We start from the raw sequence: 18362 nt of genomic DNA on the forward strand, positions 1-18362 counted from the left end.
ATATAGGAAATAAAAAAATGGAAACACTACCAGCCAATCAGAAAAACATCATTGTGAATGTCAGGGCTTTCAAGGTACAAATTAGGGAATTCGTTTTCCCTTAACAGCAGTAATATTTATTAAATAATTTGTTTTCTTTTAACTAGAGTTATCCTCTTACATCAACAGGAGATGTTAGTCCAAATTAAAATCACTATTCATCAATTACTGTCTTAATACAAGCCCTGTATTAGGCAATAGAGTTCAAGCATAATTTTAATCATTGTGGCAAATTTAATCATAATTTTATCTCATTTGGGGCAAGGGAAAAATTGAAAACTCTTAGTTATTGCTGACATGAAGGCAGATATTTCTGAGGACTTTTAATGTATTTAGTCAATCACTAAGTTTTCAAATGCATATTCGTCTTTTTTTTTTCCTTTTTCAATGAATACTTGGCTAGGGACTGGGGACAAAATGGTGAATATAATGACATAGTCTTTCTCTTCATGCAGTTTACATTCTAGTGTGTGGGGGGAATGATGTTACGTGAGAAATTACAATTATAATTACTGTAACTATAAACATTTTGAAGGAGGGGAACAGTCTGAGAAAGAATAATGAGGAGGTGCCAGTTAGTTACCTTGGTAAGTCTGGAGGCTCTTCCTTGAGAATGTGACATTTAAGCTGTCACATGAAGAATGAGAGCTATTCACACTCCTCATGTTCTGTGGGGCTCAGAAAACACTATCCCCAAATATGGCACCTTGGAGGTCATTCTCTGACCTTCTTTCACCTTCCTACCCTGACACTTGGCCACAAAAAAATTCTCTGACCTACCTCCCCTAAAATCACATCATACGATCTTCATTCCAGAGGGGTTGCCCTATACCCAGAGGCCGAGAAGAAGGTGAACAAACAGGCCTTGTGGAGCACCCCCATAGCTTATTATCATTAGAGGAGACCCCTTTGGCCTTCAATCACACTTCTGCACAACCATCCATAAAAATACAGTTTTCTTGGGTCTTGGAGTCTACATTTTTGAAAGTTCCCATGTCATATGAAACTTTGGTTAAATAGGTTTGTTATGCTTTTCTCTTGTTAATCTGTCTTTTGATATAATAATGTTAGCTTGTGATGGGTCAAAATAGACTACTTTTTTCCCCTACATGCTCCCTTCTCACTTTGGTTGGCATCTCTCTTTCCAGGTCTTTCCGCTACCTCTCTGGCCATTCTGACTCAGCCTTCACAGAGGGTTACTTCTCTTCTATGCAGTCTTTAGAACGTGAAGTTCTTTAGGTCTAAGGTGTAGGCCCTCTTTTCTTCTCATTCCAAAGTTCCTCCCAAAGCATCCGATTGAATCCGATGACCTCGGGTATCATATATATGTCAAAAATTCCCCCACTATAGACTTTTCCAGGCCAGTTCTCTTTTCCTAGATTTGGATCCATATGTCAACAGCCTACATGACACCCTCACTGAATAGCTCATGGGAATCTTGAATTTAGTATAAGCCATGCTAAAATAAAGATATCTCACTCTCAACTCCTCTCCTCCCCCAGTGATCTCCATCCCCCCTAATAAGATCATTCACTCAGTCGCTGTATTAGTAAGCAGAGTCTCAACCATGACACCTACTTCTCTCTTATCTCCCACAGACAATGAGTAATTTAGCCCTGTCTACTTTGCAGCTAAACTATAATATATTTTCAATTTCACCACAATTTCCCACCTCCCTTGCCATCAACTCTTGCTTAGATTCCGCAAACATTTTCTTAGTCTTGCCTCCATTTTTTCTCCCCTCTAATTCGTTGTCTTAAATTAAAATCTTTTCTGACTACTCCCTAGTTTTAATGTTCTTCTGTTGTTCTGAAGATCAAGTCTAAAATCACTAGGGTGGTCTCTAAGAGCCTACATGATCTACCCACTGTTTAATCCTGTAGTCTTAGCTTATGTCAGTCTTCACATTATTCTCTGTGCTTTAGCTGCAATAGACTTCTTTCAGTTTCTAAAATTAAAGAAAGGAACTTCCTTTCTTAGAGAATGTTTACATGCTGTTCCTCTCACCTGGGACATCTTAGGTTTTCCTGCTATGTATTCTCAAAGTCTCATACTCCTCTCTGTATCAGATAGGGGTGCATCGGCTGCAAGAAATAGATTACCCAATGGAGATGGTTTCAGAACAAAAAACATTTAATTTTAATGACCGCCTATCACAAAAAGTCCAGAATTAGGCACTTCCAGGGTTGAGGCAACATTTCAAAATCATTATACAAGACCACAACTTTTCCTTGTCTATTCTGCTATTCTGTGCACATTCATTTTTAAATTTAGGGTCACTGTCTTATGGCAACAAGGTGGCTGTCAGAGACCCATGCATCATGTTCTGACACAACTGCATTCAAAGCAGAAAAATGGGGGAAGAATGTGTATATCATACATCTTGTGTATATCACCTCTATCACAGACTAAAATCTTTCTCGCCACATTTCTCCTATATCACATTCACCATATCTGTGTCACATAGTGACTGAAAGGGAGGCCGGTTAGGTAAGTATTGGGAGTTGGGCAAGAAGAGAAGGAGGTAGAAATGGTGGTTGACTTTACAATCAACAGAATCTGATAGTATTTGGTGTGCTTATTCTTTGGTGCAACAAGTTAAGAATTAAATTGTACATTTTTGTTCATTGTATTCTCTGTGAGATTATAAACTCTTTGACTATGGGGAGTATGTCTGTCTTGTTCACTGCTGTAAGTCGAGAATCAACACAGGGCCTGGCCTACGTAGATCAGTTAGTGTTGATTAAAAGAATGAATGAATGACTATGAAAGAGAACAATAGAATCAGAAAACAAGTACAAAAGAGATAGAAAACTGCCAACACAAAACTGATCGCCGTATCTCATTTCTCATGGTTCAGCTTCTTATTCCATTTAAATTAAAAACAGTACTTTCATCAAAAAAGGACAATTTTCTGAAAGTGCACAATTGTTTGCACAGTGAATGCAATTCTTGTAACCTCTTAATTCCTGCCATGAGAGTAGACATGGTTATTATTGTTGTCATTGAGATATAGGAATGAATTATTTTAAAAACATAAAATTTTAACCCCTGTTAAGGAGTTATATGATCCAGAAAAATTTAAATTGCCTCAAGTACATAAATGTAAATCAATTCTTGGCTAAATCACTCAAACATCATTCAACAAGAAAAAGTGAATACGAGCTAGGAAGTTATTTAACAGAGTAGTCATAAAATTTTTGCTCTAAATTTTTCCACTCTTGAGAGCATCATACCAATGGATGCATTTGTCATTCAGATTGGCTGATGAGGAAGAAAGCAAATGTAAAATGCCTGGCACATAAAAGATGCTGGATGCATTTTTGTTCCTATGTTTAGACCAACCATTCTTTTAATTTACTCCTATCTCTGCCGAGTCCTAAATGCATACCTATGGGCAAGTTGATCATGTTCTTTGGGTCACCAATGAAACAGTAACCCTAAACTCCCTTTCAGCTGTACATATAGGCACAACACAATTTTAAAATTTAAATGAAAACCATTAAATTGTATTGGTTATATTCAACTATAGCAAACCTAATAAAACATTAAGGAACTGATTCATATTCCTGAGAGTGTCTATTTCCACGGATGCAAAATCTGTTTCTTGTGGGCATTCTGTTTAGTCATGTCAAAACACACAGGGCACTAACATACAAATATCATTTAAAAAAAAAAAAAAAGAAGAGTTGTAAATATCCACACATGCAAGACTAGGTTTCAAGTTTTAAATATGGTTTTCATTTGAAATAAAATTCCTTAAAAACAGAAAATGACTTTAGCATTGGCAAAGGGAGTCCCCTAAGGAAAAAAAAATGTAAACAGATGGCTGAGAAAGATCACCCACATGCTGAACACAGATCTTGAGGAGGCATTTCTAAGAATGAAGTAGCACTTCCCAGCCTGGGCCACTTCCCACAAGGATCCTTATTTAACCCATGGAAAACATAGAGTTTATGCTTCTGGCCAAGAGAAACCTCAACAACTTTTTTCCCCATTTGCTTCATAGTAACCCAGACTAGTTTCCAACTCTCCCCAGTGTTCCAAAAGTAGCTATGTACCAACCACTCGAGACAAGCAATCCCTTAATAAATCAGTGTTCCATGATCAGTCCTGCACTCACATCTTCCCATATAAACGGCTGTTAAGCTCTAGCTAAGCATATTAAGCATTCAATTTAATGTATGACACACATCTGTTCTACTTTCTCAGTGAGCAGAAGTTCCAAGATAACTTAAATCCCAGGCTTAATCAAGGAGAAAAAAAATCTTGGCAATGTTTAAAACTGAGTTTTAAAATATAATCCAAATGAGGGCGAGAGAGACCATTTTGCTGTAACTAATGAGATTATATAATACCTAAATCAAATCCACAAGATTACCTGAGCAGAAACACTAAATCTTTTTTCCGGGATTATTTATCTTTCATTTGGAGACCATCAACATTCCCCAAAGACCTTCATCTACACTTGGCCCAAGTCACCACAGGACAAGCAACAATGGAGTCCTCCACAAACATGGCAATTTAACACCCCCTACCCCAGTGTCCAAAAGACAGTGAGAGGAAAACTCACGGATTTGTCTTTCACGAGAAGAGCACAGCACTGGATTCCAGCCATCAGCATCTTGTGTGGGTTCCAGGCCACAGAGTCAGCCCTATTGTGTTAAACAAAGAGCAAAACAGAGTAGGGAGAGGACTCAATTATTTTCCACAGAAAGAACACTACCATTAGCAGGCTCCACATTCAATACTCATATACAAGTTACCATTCTGCAGAATTTACTTGTCTGAATGGTTTGGTGAATTTAGAGGTTTTCTTCTTTTTTTCTTTTTCTTTTTCTGGTTTGTTTAAGCAAAACAATTACTTTGTTTTTGCCTATTCTCAAAATGTTACTTGGAGGATCAATGTCCAAAGAGATCCCTTTGCCTAAATTAAAGTCAGCTGTAACCTGGGAAACTACATTTACCTGTGGATGCCATGGAGAAGCTTGCGATGCTTCCTTGACATCAAAGCTGAGCCACCCCAAGAAGCCTGTTGAGATAGTTATATAATCAAAACAATGTTATTTCAATTTTATTTGTTTTCCAGAAGGTTGTCATAGAAATCCCACAGTGGCAATCTCAATCTGTGCTATTTGATACTTCGTTTTATGTCATATTAACTAATTTGTACTCTAGGAAATTTTAACCACTGTCTCAACTCAGGCAACCAGAACCTCATCACGATCGGTGGACATCCAGTGACCCTTAGAATTTAAATTCACACATCATGAAGAAATTGGGATATTAACCAGTTGAGCTGTGTGTGGATGAAAATAGATTAAACGTCCATGTTCTGTTGAAGCTTAGACTCTATAACAGACAACATCTTCACAATGTTGACATTTTGCCATTCACACTGTGATGAGACATGGGTTGGCATTCCATGTAATGAACGAAGCATATTATTGTCAAGGTGGGTAGAAGACTAACTAGGGTTGGACTAGCTAGAAAAATCTCCTGTTAATAAAAAATGAGATCCTTTTAGCCAAATGTCTTTCAGAAATATTTGCAAATCAAACATGGAAGGGTGAGAAAGGAAGCTGGAGACATAAGGAAGTTATTCATTAAAGAGATACATTTTATGAGCAAAGGAGAGGGGAGTTGAGATGAAAGTAAATCCCATATTCAACAAGTCTGGAAGGAAGGGAGGGAGAATCAATGTAGGAAATAAAAGAATCAGTTTTCTCCTTGAAAACTGAACAGACTTCTAAGTTTTAATTTGTAGGACTATGAAGGATGACTCTCCCGAGAGAATCCCAGGAGAATAGCTTAGACTATATTAAATGCTTTCCTTGTTTATTTTACCCTTAGAGCATCCCATTGCGAATGGAGTGATTTTTCACCTCCATTTTTAATAGATAAACTAAGGCGTTAGGTAAATTGTTGAAGGTCTCACAGGTAATAAAAATAAGACTCGGATCCAAAGCTCGTTCTCTTTTCATAACATCATGACTTAAGGAAGGTGACAATCTGGCCAAATTGGGGAGTACAGTGCCGCAAATTGAGGGTGATGGAAATGTTTTATGCAGTAGGTGAGTTTAGGAGTTGCCTGAGATATAGGCAAGGGCTATCCTATTTTGGGCTATAGAATTTTAAAAGATAGGTAGACATCAATATTATGTAGAAAGAAGTGCAATGATTGTATGCCCCACAGATACAGAAGATAAAGGAAATGAAACATCTTCATGATCCTCAGAGTATTACAAAAACTGGGCCCATTGGTAACCAATAAAGAGAAAGTACAGCACAATCCACTTTGTAGCCTTACATCTCATTTAAAAACAGCTCTCTCATTCAGAGCCGAGTCTAGGGTGAGGTGAATGAGTCACTAGGGTGCACAATTTAAGGAGGAGCTCACTGTCAGAGTTGGACTCTTGCATAGCCCCAAAGTGAATGCTTCTTTAAATATAAGCCTTAGGACCCCCACATGCCTTAGCACCAGCCTTGATTTCATGGATTAGAGTCTCCAACAACATGATGGGGTCCCCAAGGGCTTGCTAGCTCTGATGTGTCTCAAGGGTGGCGTGTGTGCAAATCCTAGAGGTTCCCAGGTATAGGATTGATGACTTGGAGTTGCCAGTCAAGTTCTCTTCTTTCTGCACTGTCTTCCCCACTGGGATTCACAACACACCACATGCCACTAAGGCTGGGTTGTAAGAGCAACTGCCTTCCGAATTGAGGAAAATTTTATTCTAGCCTTGCCACGAGGATCCCAGATCTGGATTTTGAGATCTTGATCTTCTCAAACATTAAGATGTGGTCGGGCACAGTGGTTCATGCCTGTAATCCTACCACTCTGGGAGGCCAAGGCGGGCAGTTTGTTCGAGGTCAGGAGTTCGAAACCAGCCTGAGCAAGAGCGAGACCCCGTCTCTACTATAAATAGAAAGAAATTAATTGGCCAACTAATATATATAGAAAAAATTAGGCGGGCATGGTGGCGCATGCCTGTAGTCCCAGCTACTCGGGCGGCTGAGGCAGCAGGATTGCTTGAGCCCGGGAGTTTGAGGTTGCTGTGAGCTAGGCTGATGCCACAGCACGTACTCTAGCCTGGGCAACAAAGCAAAACTCTGTCTCAAAAATATAAACAACAACAACAACAAAAAAAACACTCAGATGACTTACATTAGGTTTTTTTACTTTCATCACACACTGTAAATACAGTATTGCCTACCTTTCTCAATTCTTTCATCCCCAACCTCATTGAGAATCTACCAGTGACAACTAGGGGAAGGATTAGTTAGTAGGACTCAGCCACACCCATTTACTCTTTCATCCCTTCCACCTGCCCCATACCCTGACTTCTACTCCATCATGCCCCCTGCACTACCCTCTGCCTCCTCTTCCTCTCTGAAAAAGTAAACCATATTCTCCCCATCCTAGTGAACTGGATTTAAGTTTTAAAATCACATTAATTCTTTCAAAGCATTAGTTCACTGGTTTACAAAGTGATTTGGCAGGGTTAAGGACAGCTTGCCCACAAATTTATTCTTCTAAAGGAAAAAAGAAAACACCCCTGATGTCAATGCCCTACTTCAATTTGCTTTACTTTCTAAGTTCCTAACTCCAGAACTTGCAAAAATATTAAACCAATCACCTAAATGATGCAGAAACTTGATTTTCCTTCTCAATAAAGACTGTCATTATATGCTAGGCATCATGGTAAACCATTTGGCATATTTTTTCTCTTTAATTAATTATTTAATAAAGTAATAGTAGAACCAATCCTGAAAAGGAGGTGGAGGCAGAAGTGGAAATGGAGGTGGAGGCAGAAGTGGAGATTTGGTAGCTTCTAAAGCCCATGATTTTATTTTTATTTTATTTACTTATTCTCAAATTTAAATTTTTTTATTATGGATACATAATAGTAGTATATAGGGTATATATGATGTTGTTTTGATACAATCATACAATGTATAATAATTAAATCAGGGCAATTGGGGTATCCATCATCTCAAGCATTTATCATTTCTTTGTGTTAGGAACATTCCAATTCCACTCTTTTAGTATTTTAAAGTATACCCTAGCTTATTGTTGACTATAAGCACAACTTTGTTGTGCTATCAAAGATTATTCATTCTATCTAATTATCTAACCATATTCCTGCACCCATTAACGATCCCTCCTTTATTCCCTGCTTCCTGATACCCTTTTCAGCCTCTGGTAACCACCATACTACTCTCTGTCCCCATGAGATCAATTGTTTTTAATATTTAGCTTCCACATATAAGTGAGAACATGTGAGATTTGTCTTTCTGTGCTTGGCTTATTTCACTTAATGTAACCTTCTTTAGTTCTACTCATATTGTTGCAAATTACAGGATTTCATTCTTTTTTATGAAAAGCCAGTGATTTTAAACACAATGTTACTACTGCCTTCTCTTAGACTTGGCATGAAGAGTGGGTGAGAGATCTGGAAGCTTTGCTGGGAATGTGAGGCTTCACAGAAGCCACAGCCTCTGCTTCAAAGAATAACTGGACCGGACCTGACGTTCTCGTCTAAGGCAGAGGCTAAAATGCCATTTGCTCTCATGGAAGAAGAATGGTACTGAAGGCAAAAGATCCCAACAAAACTAAACTTTCTCTTATTTAGTTGTTTTAAAATGCACTATAATTAACCAAATTTAAGACATCTTCAAATGTAATGTTCAACATTTTTTGTATATCACCAAGAAAGAAGAAAAATGACATCAAAATATCAATTTCAAAGATGTTAAAAGTATTTTTAAAAATGCACCTTAGATTTAATAAAATACAGTATGTATGCAGGGCAACTTGGTTTTATAGAAAACCCAGAAGAACAAGTAATCATAATTTAATTTGCAAAGTGAGATAAAGTAAATATCAGTTTTTAATATTTTTAACGATCTTTATAGAAGATGCCTTTAGAAGATTTCCAACAGGTCAAAGCAATTACTGCAATTTTGTTAACATTTTATTTTTAAAATAATAAACCACCAAGATATAAGAAGTTTCTTCAAGATAAGCTAGATGCTATTGTAATATTAATAACGTTTTATCCATTTGACACAGATGGGTGAATACTATCTTTACAGGTCAGATGGGCTGCTGTCAAATATAATCTAATACTATAGGCATTTGCCAGATGCCTAGTGTGCACAAATAGAATAATTTGGAGTGGCTTCTGTATTTCCTTTAAAAAATGTTTTCTTCAAAGATTCTACCTTTAATTTTTAGAAAACCTAGAGATCTTTTCATTCATACTTATAAATTACAATTCTTTCTAAGTTCCATAAATCTCTTAATATGGCTCCTAATTTAGAAATTGCTGTTCTAGCTCTGTTTTACATAAACTATATAATCCATATTTGATGTTTCTTTTATGAGAATAGAATATTTAAGTATACCTGCCAATGTATTTGATTTTTTCCTCTTATTTCCACAGTTATAAATGTGCTCACTTCATATTATCTTTTAGGATATAATGTATTATTATGCTCCTAAGTATATAAAAATCAATGAAATATAAGTTGAATGTGAATAGATACAAATATTAAAGTCCCATTTAAAGAAGTCACAAATAATCTACTCGAAATATTGCCATCGGCATACCAGTAAAGCCCATAACTCCAGTGGGCTTTGTACCACTATTGGTTTTACCAAATATTGGCATGCATTTAACATAAACCTTGAATCATATCAGGGACACTTCACCTTGAAAACATAAAATCATCCAAACTACAAAATTGTGTGTAAATATATCCCTCAAATGCTCAGTTACCTTCTGTTCAGCAAGTCAAAAAATATTTCTTCTTACAAGAAGGATCTGAACCACTTGCCCACTGGAAGAAAGTTCCCTAAATAGCATATTCATCCCTTTTCTTGGTTAGAATGAAACTAATTACCTCCTGGTTTCACAGAAAAAGAAAAGAAAAAAGAAAAGAAAAGAAAAGAAAACTAAAAAGCTTAACAAGCAATTATAACTGGCTGCATTTATCTTTTTAACCCTGGATAAGTATAATCGTAAAAGTTACCTTTATGAAAAAATTTACTACGAAGAACCCTAGAACTTATAAAATTAATTAGAAAAATTCTAATCAATTCTAGTCAATTCTTCAAGTTAGAAAATTCTGAAGAATTTGTTATCCCAACCTCTCTTAAATAATTATCTGACAGATCCAAATGAAACTTGCTTTAATTATAGTACACAATTAGTTAATGTAGATTTTTGCACTTTCCAGCTGATTGGAATCATATCATTTTAGAGCTAGAAGATAGTTTGCAGACCACATCCACCATCCCCCTCTTTACAAATGAAGAAACTGACATCCAAGGGCTAAGATCACAATGAAGAGGCACAATATTATCCAAAATCAAAGTCCCTTGGTTCCCTAGTCCAAAATGTGTCCTGTACACACTGCTTCAGTGACAGTAGATTCAGGGACCAAATAATTTGGTTCACAGGAGAGGAGAAAATAAAATGGAATCCAGAAAACTAAAACAACATTTGCATGAAGTCTTGGAATCTTCTTTATACCTTAGAGAAAATGGCATACTTATTTCCCTAAATTAGAAACATACACAAATAAAAGTAGAGGGGGCTTCACATACGGTTTCTGAGACTATGGAAAACTCCATACCCAGGCTACAGAAAGACTAGGCAGTTAAATAGATGTGTACACATAGATGAACTTACATCCACATGAAGCCAGAGGCCATGCCTCTCACAGATGTCAGCTATGTCATCTAGAGGGTCGAAGGCTCCCAACACAGTTGTACCAGAGGTGGCACAGACAAGAAATGGTGCTGCCCCCTGTGAGAAGGATACACACACAAAGAGAGTTGTTACCCTCACCACTAAACTGGTCCTGTCATAGATTGGTGAACATAAAGTGTTATGCACCCTACAGTCATTTGGTTTCTTTGAAGGTAATCATTCATTCAATGGGTGTTTTTAAACTTCCCCGTTATGTGGCCTCTTGTCACACTATTTATAAAAATACGTTGGGAAACTGAGAAAATACTATGACAATAGTAGTCTTTTGTCCCAGCTCAATAATCATCCTCATTATTATTACTCTCATTTGTGAAATTCTGTTGTATTGGCTGCCCAAATAGAAAGTGAATAATCTCGACCACAATGCAAACTGACATTCTATATGATTTCTAATTTACTCCCGAAGGAATATATTGGATCTTCATATGCCAGCATTGTCGCCTTCTCCAAAATAAAGAAAGAACAAGATTGGAAGACAAATACCCAGCTCCGGGGGTAAACCATGCAGGCTTGTCTGCTTGTCTCCTTGTAAAGGAAGTGCAGTTACAAAACAAAGAATGTGCTCAGGTACAAATTCAGCAGCAGAGGGGATAAGGCAAACTCACTGGGATATATTGTCCCAATGGGTGTCACAACACAGGAATTCACTGGAATGTGCTGAAAAAGAAAACCTGTATCCCTCCTACCATGATTATCCCTCCTCATATAGCTGATGGTTGTATATTATAAAGATGTGCCAGTGGAAAATGGGGGAGAAAAGGGAGAATGTAGTAGCACATGCAGAGATGAGTGGTAATCCCAGCCAACCTAGCCAGACACTTTGGCCCCGTTAATGGACCCTGTGCCAACCAGGTAGAAGAAGAGTACATGAGGCTGTTTCCAAATGGATCTAGCCCAGCATGGTGGCAGACATGTGCTGCTCACTATAGAAGTGGCCTGGAGGAAAAAACTTGCAGGCAAATGGGGCTGAGGGGACAACTAGGATTTTAAGATTCTACAGTACCTGAGGAATAAGTGACAAAAATGTTTACTGCCTATAAAGGTCATTTTATCTCCATTTAGCATGGAGCCATTTTTTCCCTCAGTTTTATCATAAAGTTCATTGTTATTGCAATATATTTTTTATGCCCTTCAATGTCAGGGGTGGTTGTGTTTGAACCAAACTCATTCCAATGTAACTGACTTTTGACAGAAAGATGTTATTTCTCAATGAAAGTGGGGCAGAGCAAGAATACTTGGTCCACATCTCCAAGTTGGGATGCATAGGAATCAATGAGACGGCACAGAATGAATCCATTCTCCTTGTTGGAAAACAGCTGTGACGAATAGAATCCAGTCTGCCCAAACCTCTCAGAGCCAGGCCAGCAGGGGACAGAGCCCCTGGGAAACCACGGGCTTTGGAAATTCTTCTCTGCACTCAACTACAAACAGATTATGGCTTTATCGTGTCAGTGACCTAAAGGAAATGAGACCAGATTTACATCAATCATTAAAAGCAATAGAAAACGTAATTTGCTAAAACCATTTAAGGTGTCTTTAATGATTGGGCTTTTCCTCATAAACTATATGACATCCTGACAGTCATAAGAAAATACCTATGCAAGCTGTTATAGCCTATTAATGAGTTTTCCTCACCTTTTAAAAAATCTTGCCATAAATATCAGGCTCAGAAATTAAACTTTTGCCATCTGGATTTAACCTTCCAGATATTTTTCTTCCCCGTATCACATGCTGTTAATGAGAAAATTCAGTGGAGACAGTATTGATTGCATGCTGCTGATGAGCTGTATGCCTTGAGAAAGTTTGTCATTTCAAACACTCATACGCAAAAATACCTCTGAATACTCAGTTGTCATTCTAGTTTGGGCTTGTCAGTAAGCACTTTAGAACCTCTAACGCTTTGTGGTTTTCACCATCTTTGCAATAGCATCAAGTAAAGGTCACTACTCAACAGTTTTTTAATGGGTGGTCACAGGCCAGGCAGTTGCATCCAAGCAGGAAAAAAAGTTGATGTACTTACTCCTTACATCTGAAACAATATGAGTTAGAAGCTTGCAATGAAACAACTAGATCTGAAGCTACTGAGAAAAATAAAGTAGTCATCACATATTATTATCTCACGAGGGAGGCAATGTTTGTCTTTGGTGAATCCTGACTGTGGTATTAACTGACTTGAAAGAAAACTGAGACATATCAATGCTAACCCCATTGCCCTACTTTAAAATGTGCCTACAGCAATTTTTACTTTTTAAAAACTTCTTTTTTCAAGCTCTCAACTTTAGGATTATGTTCAGTTTCATGTACTTTCGTCGTTAAAACAAACAAAAATTTGAGCAACAAAAATAATAATGACTGCGGTGGAATAAAACCCACTAAACTAGAAACATGAATTATTAATGATACTAAAAAAGCAAGGGGCTCTCATAGGGGATGCTTGGTAACAAACTCGTGATTGTAAAAGCTGATAAATAAAGGGGAAAGATAAAACATTTATCCTGCATCGTCTGTGTAAACTATTTCTTTAGGAAAACCAAATAGGGATCAGGAACATTTTTCTTCATAGTGTAATGCCTGCCAATAAAGAAGGAATGAGAGAATGGATTAGAATATCACTTAAAGGAATAATGGGTCTAGACAATGATCATCAATGGCAGTGAAATCCATGAGCTGAGATGTGGACTGAGGTCTTTCTAATGAATGGACTGACAATACCAGACTCAATGTTATTACAAAAAGAGACATGAGATGTCTCCTGATGGCAGGACAAAATGCCACCCATGAAGCATTCCTGGTTAAAAGAAAAAAATCCAACTTGAATCTCATCGGTCTCAAGATCTAACTGCCAAATTACAGGAAATATAGAGAACAGACAGAGTGGCACAGAGGAGGGGGGGGTATATAGAATCTCAAGTTTTTTATGTAATCTATAAAATCTATAACTTGGAAAATTCTACAGGACAAAGGACCTGATTTCTTCAACAAATAAATTGTAGAAGGGGAAAACAGGGGAGGAGAAAGCTGTAAATTAGAAAGTTTTATGTGACATATTAACCAAATACAATGTGTGGTTTTTGTTTATATCCTTATTCAAACAAGCCAACTATTCTTAAAAAGGCAATGGGAGAAACGGTAATATAGACTGAATATTTGATAATATAAAAATATTATTTTAGATATAATCATAGCATTACTTTTTTAAAAAGTGAGTACATATCTTTTACAGATATACTGAAATATTTGTGGATCAAATGATGTGATGTTCAGGGTTTGCATCAAACCCTAACCTAGAGGTGGTGGGAGGGGATGCAGGTTGGATGAAATAGAAAGGAGCATGAGCTAAGGATGGGTGAAGTTTCAGGGTGGATGGATGGATGGTTATTAAATTAGTTTGGTATATTTGAAATACTCCATAATGAAAAGTTTAAAATGTAGGAGGTGGGGGAGGAGAGAGGAGGGAGAGAAAGAGAGAGGAAAAGACAGAGGGAGGAAGAGAAGAAAGAAGGAAGGAATCGTATGAATCCTACGAAAAACATAATCAATATTCCCCACCAACAAGCATTAATTACATAATGAAAGTTATTTTTTATAGGAGCTTGTATATAAAAAAGATGAAACTAAAACTAGAAAATAATATCTGTAATTCACAGAACAAACTCCTTACAAGTTGTTATGCAGAATGTCACCAAGGAGTCAAAGAAATCTGATAGCTCAACCAACAGATAACTATCAAATCCATTTATCATTGGAATGTTAAAAAAAAAAGATAAATATAGATCTAAGGGCACACACCTGAAGCCAATACGTCTGTAATAATGGCAGAACCTTTAAGTACAGAAGTTCGAACCAAATGTAGTGATCTACCATGCCCCAGGATAAGGTGATTTTTTAATGAAAATTTGAAAAAAATAAAGAGTACAACAATGGAAGTATCATATTAAAACTTAAATTTAAAAACACATCCTTCTTAGAGTGCAAACTCCTATGAGGATAAATATACTTACATCCCAGCTCAGAAGCTGGGCTTTTCATTTTCAGCAGTCATGCCTGACTTTGTTGCTACCTGTTGGAAAATTTCTGAAGAATGGTCTGAAGCTCCATTAGCAGTAGAGGTGACGGTGGGACAGGAGGGAAGCAGTGAAGTAGGTGCCCCCAACCCAGCAGGCTTTTGGTCCAAAAAGCAAAATGACTGGCACTAAAATGGTGACACACCTTGTAATAATAAAAAGCAGGCATCTGGGCCAGCCTCAGCTACAGCACATGCATGACACAGGGCATGCCTTGCTTCCTCTAGCATTTCAGTTGTGCTATATTCTAGCAGCTAAGGAAGAAAGGACATTCTGCCACTGAAATACTAGTCCCAGACTGGACACCCGTAGTGATGGATGGGCTTTGTTTGGGTTGGAGGTAAACCTAGAAAGACAGGTTGATCGAGAAATCAGGAATCATCCTGAATGCAGCCCAGAGACAATTGGTTTGGCCTGTAGATTTCTCAAAGAAAGGATTTATAAAGGAGAGTAGTTTCTGGGACCCTGTTGGAGAGGCTGAGTTCATCCTTAGGGCTTATTCTAGCCAAGAATCCTGAACACGGTGACATCAGTGTTTTAATAGGCTCCGGCCACCTGGGAATGAGAACATCCGAGAAACTCCACAGAAAATGGAGAGCCAAGCACCTGGAAATAGAACATCTGCAAATGAGTTTTCCTATTTTAACTCGAATGTGCTCTCTTCTGTCTCCCACACATAGAAATGGTTTTGGCTGTGTGCATTCGCTCCCCGTTAATATCTCTCTCTCTCTCTCTGTCTCTCACATGCACACACACACACACACACACACACACACACACACACACATGTTTTCTCTCCCTTTCTTTCTCCCCTCTCACCTCTTTTTTGGCTTGCCAGACTTGCTTCTCCAATTCCTCAGGTAGCATTTTACCTCTAAGGGACACAGATTTGAGACTTTCAGTTATGTTCAGTAGTTAACAGCCAATGGCACTGCTTTTTAAACAGTATGAATTTTCACCACCCACCAAGCTTCCGGATCCTGTCCCCATTACCTTCCATCTGTTCCCACAAAGCAGACGTTCTCAGTGCCAATCCCAAGAAAGGAGGCTGCCTTCTTCATGGAGTAATGACACTGAATTAAAAGGGGGTGGGGGAAGGGAGAAACATCAATACATAGCATAAGAAAGTATGCCTTATTATCCAAGTGGGGGTAAGTCATTATGGCTGAGCACAATCTTTGAGTCATCATTACATAAAAGAAAAAGAAAAAAGCAATTTTATTGGGCTCCTTAGTACAGTGGTTAAGAACATTGACTTTGGGGGTCATAGAAACCAGGATTTAACTTCAATGTGTTCCAGTTAACAGCTATGGAATCTTGAACAAATAATGTGTACTCTCCAAGCCTCAGTTTGCTAATCTATAAAGAGGTCATGTGAATAATGCCTGTTCTATCTGTTTCTTTTTTTTGGAGACAGAGGCTCGCTCAGTTTCCTGGGCTAGAGTGCCGTGGTATCAGCCTAGCTCACAATAACCTCAAACTCCTGGGCTTAAGCAATCCTTCTGCCTCAGCCTCCAGAGTAGCTGGGACTACAAGCATGCACCACCATGCCCAGTTCATTTTTTTCTGTATTTTCAGTTGTCCAGCTAATTTCTTTCTATTTTTAGTAGAGATGGGGTCTCACTCTTGCTCAGGCTGGTCTTGAACTCCTGATCTTGAGTCATCCTTTGCCTCCGCCTCTCAGAGTGCTAGGATTACAGGCAAGAGCCACCGAGGCTGGCCTCCATCTGCTTGTTATAGGATGAAATGGATGAATATATGCAAGGGGCTTAGCACAGAGTCTGGCACATGGAACAAACTAGGTCACTGGAGGCTATTGTTTTCCATAATGTTGAAAAAGTTTCTCTTGATGATACAGATAAGCTTCACTATTAATGGAAACTTAGAATCTAGTCCACTGCTGACTCAAAGCCCTCTAAGGAGAGCAAGACTTTCTCAAGGAATGCAATCACAGACTAGAGAAGAATTTAATTATTTCCAAGAGCAAACAATGGGTTATAAATGCTGATCAGACACTTGACCAGTCTTGTTTAATATTGAATATAAGGCTGAAATTGGATACACAGGAATGTGGCTAAAATCATAAGAATAAAGTAATAATAATTTGTAGACAAACGACTCAGGTATGCATGCATGAGGCTAATAGATGGTTCTGGGATTAGGTCTGGTCTATTTCTTATTGGCAAATAGTAGTATATGCTTTAGATCATTGGGCCTTTTTCTCTACACTACACAAAGCCCATAAAATAATTAGCATTCAAACATTGGAGATGTCTCTCTTTACACATTAGTGAGGACAGGTGGTCAATTAATTCTTCTTCGTGCCAGAAAAATGAAGGTGCTAAAGGACATTATTGTACCGAAAAAAACCTTAGTAATTTAATTTGTAGGTATGAATACATTAAAAGAGTAGTCATGCCTTCACACTTAACTTGATATATTCCCTCAAATGTGGTAATTTTTTCCATCTTTTGTCAAGAGAGTTTTATTGAGAGCTCTTTTTTTAACTCTGTAAAAATAAATGCAGAAGGAAAAATGAAGCCATCCTAAATAATCAATTTCCAAATATCAAATAGGATGCATCCAAAATGCCTATAGGATGCATTTATTTCAGGTTGTTATAAGAACATATGCATATTGAAGAGTCAAAATGTACATGAAAATGTAATTAATTTTCTACTTGCTACATCAGCCTATGCTGATAGCAGGTGACATGCCTGCCATAGCTAAGGAGACATAGCTAAGGTGAATTAATTCTCACCAGAGATTCAGTCTCTGGCAACCAAACATCTACTGATTTCATAATGATAAATGCTGGCCTACCCCTCTGACATCTGACTGTAAGGAAAATCATGGTGCTTTCCCCCTGAGAAATAATAGTAAGTATCTCACACCAATGGGTATACTGAGTAAAAAACTTGTAATCAGAATAATAACCACTTTCATAGAGCTATCTTTAAGTGCCTCTGGGCAAAGTATGGCCCAATGTCGATCTTAAATAGACAAGGGCAGATTTTTGGAAAGTCTGCAAAACTGAAGGCTAAACATCTGACAGAATCAGAGAAGGAAAAGAGCCCTGGAAGGAGAGGAAAAAAAAGAGGGTGATGCTTCAGACATGCTGAGTAGTTTCAAGGAAAGGAAAAACCTAGAAGGCTGGAATTCAGAAGTAACAACTGCATTTAGAAACAAACGGTGGCTGTTCCTGTCACTGGCAAAAGGTGTCAGTTGTTCTAAGACCCAACCTCCCCATAGGTTTCATAAATCTACAGAAAACGAAAAAAAATCTCAGCGGGTATTCATTGCTATAAAGATAAAGCAGCAAGTGCCTAAATGAAAGACAGCATTGAGGTGAAGTTTTTACTTTCCGGTTCCCACAAGGATGGTTTTTTTTTCTATGACCTTGGGCTTCTCAATAAAGCTGCTGCTTTCTCCTCAGTGTACACTGTGGCCTGGACACTTGGACTCCTTGTTGTGCTGACTA

At 37.8% G+C, this 18362-nt stretch overlaps 1 protein-coding gene across 1 annotated transcript in view; it reads right to left on the reverse strand.

Annotated features, from left to right (window-relative positions):
* Positions 1–18362, reverse strand: part of GADL1 (glutamate decarboxylase like 1) — a 165322-nt gene that overhangs the window by 99034 nt on the left and 47926 nt on the right. The window contains exons 7-11 of the mRNA XM_076005950.1: positions 15875–15954; positions 15701–15755; positions 10737–10853; positions 5007–5071; positions 4613–4694 (exon numbers count right to left, since the gene is read on the reverse strand). Coding sequence (XP_075862065.1) covers positions 4613–4694; positions 5007–5071; positions 10737–10853; positions 15701–15755; positions 15875–15954 — 399 coding nt within the window. The remainder of the gene's footprint in view (positions 1–4612; positions 4695–5006; positions 5072–10736; positions 10854–15700; positions 15756–15874; positions 15955–18362) is intronic.

This window comes from Microcebus murinus, chromosome 1 (genome assembly GCF_040939455.1).
Source record: "Microcebus murinus isolate Inina chromosome 1, M.murinus_Inina_mat1.0, whole genome shotgun sequence".
NCBI classification, from domain to species: Eukaryota; Metazoa; Chordata; class Mammalia; order Primates; family Cheirogaleidae; genus Microcebus; species Microcebus murinus.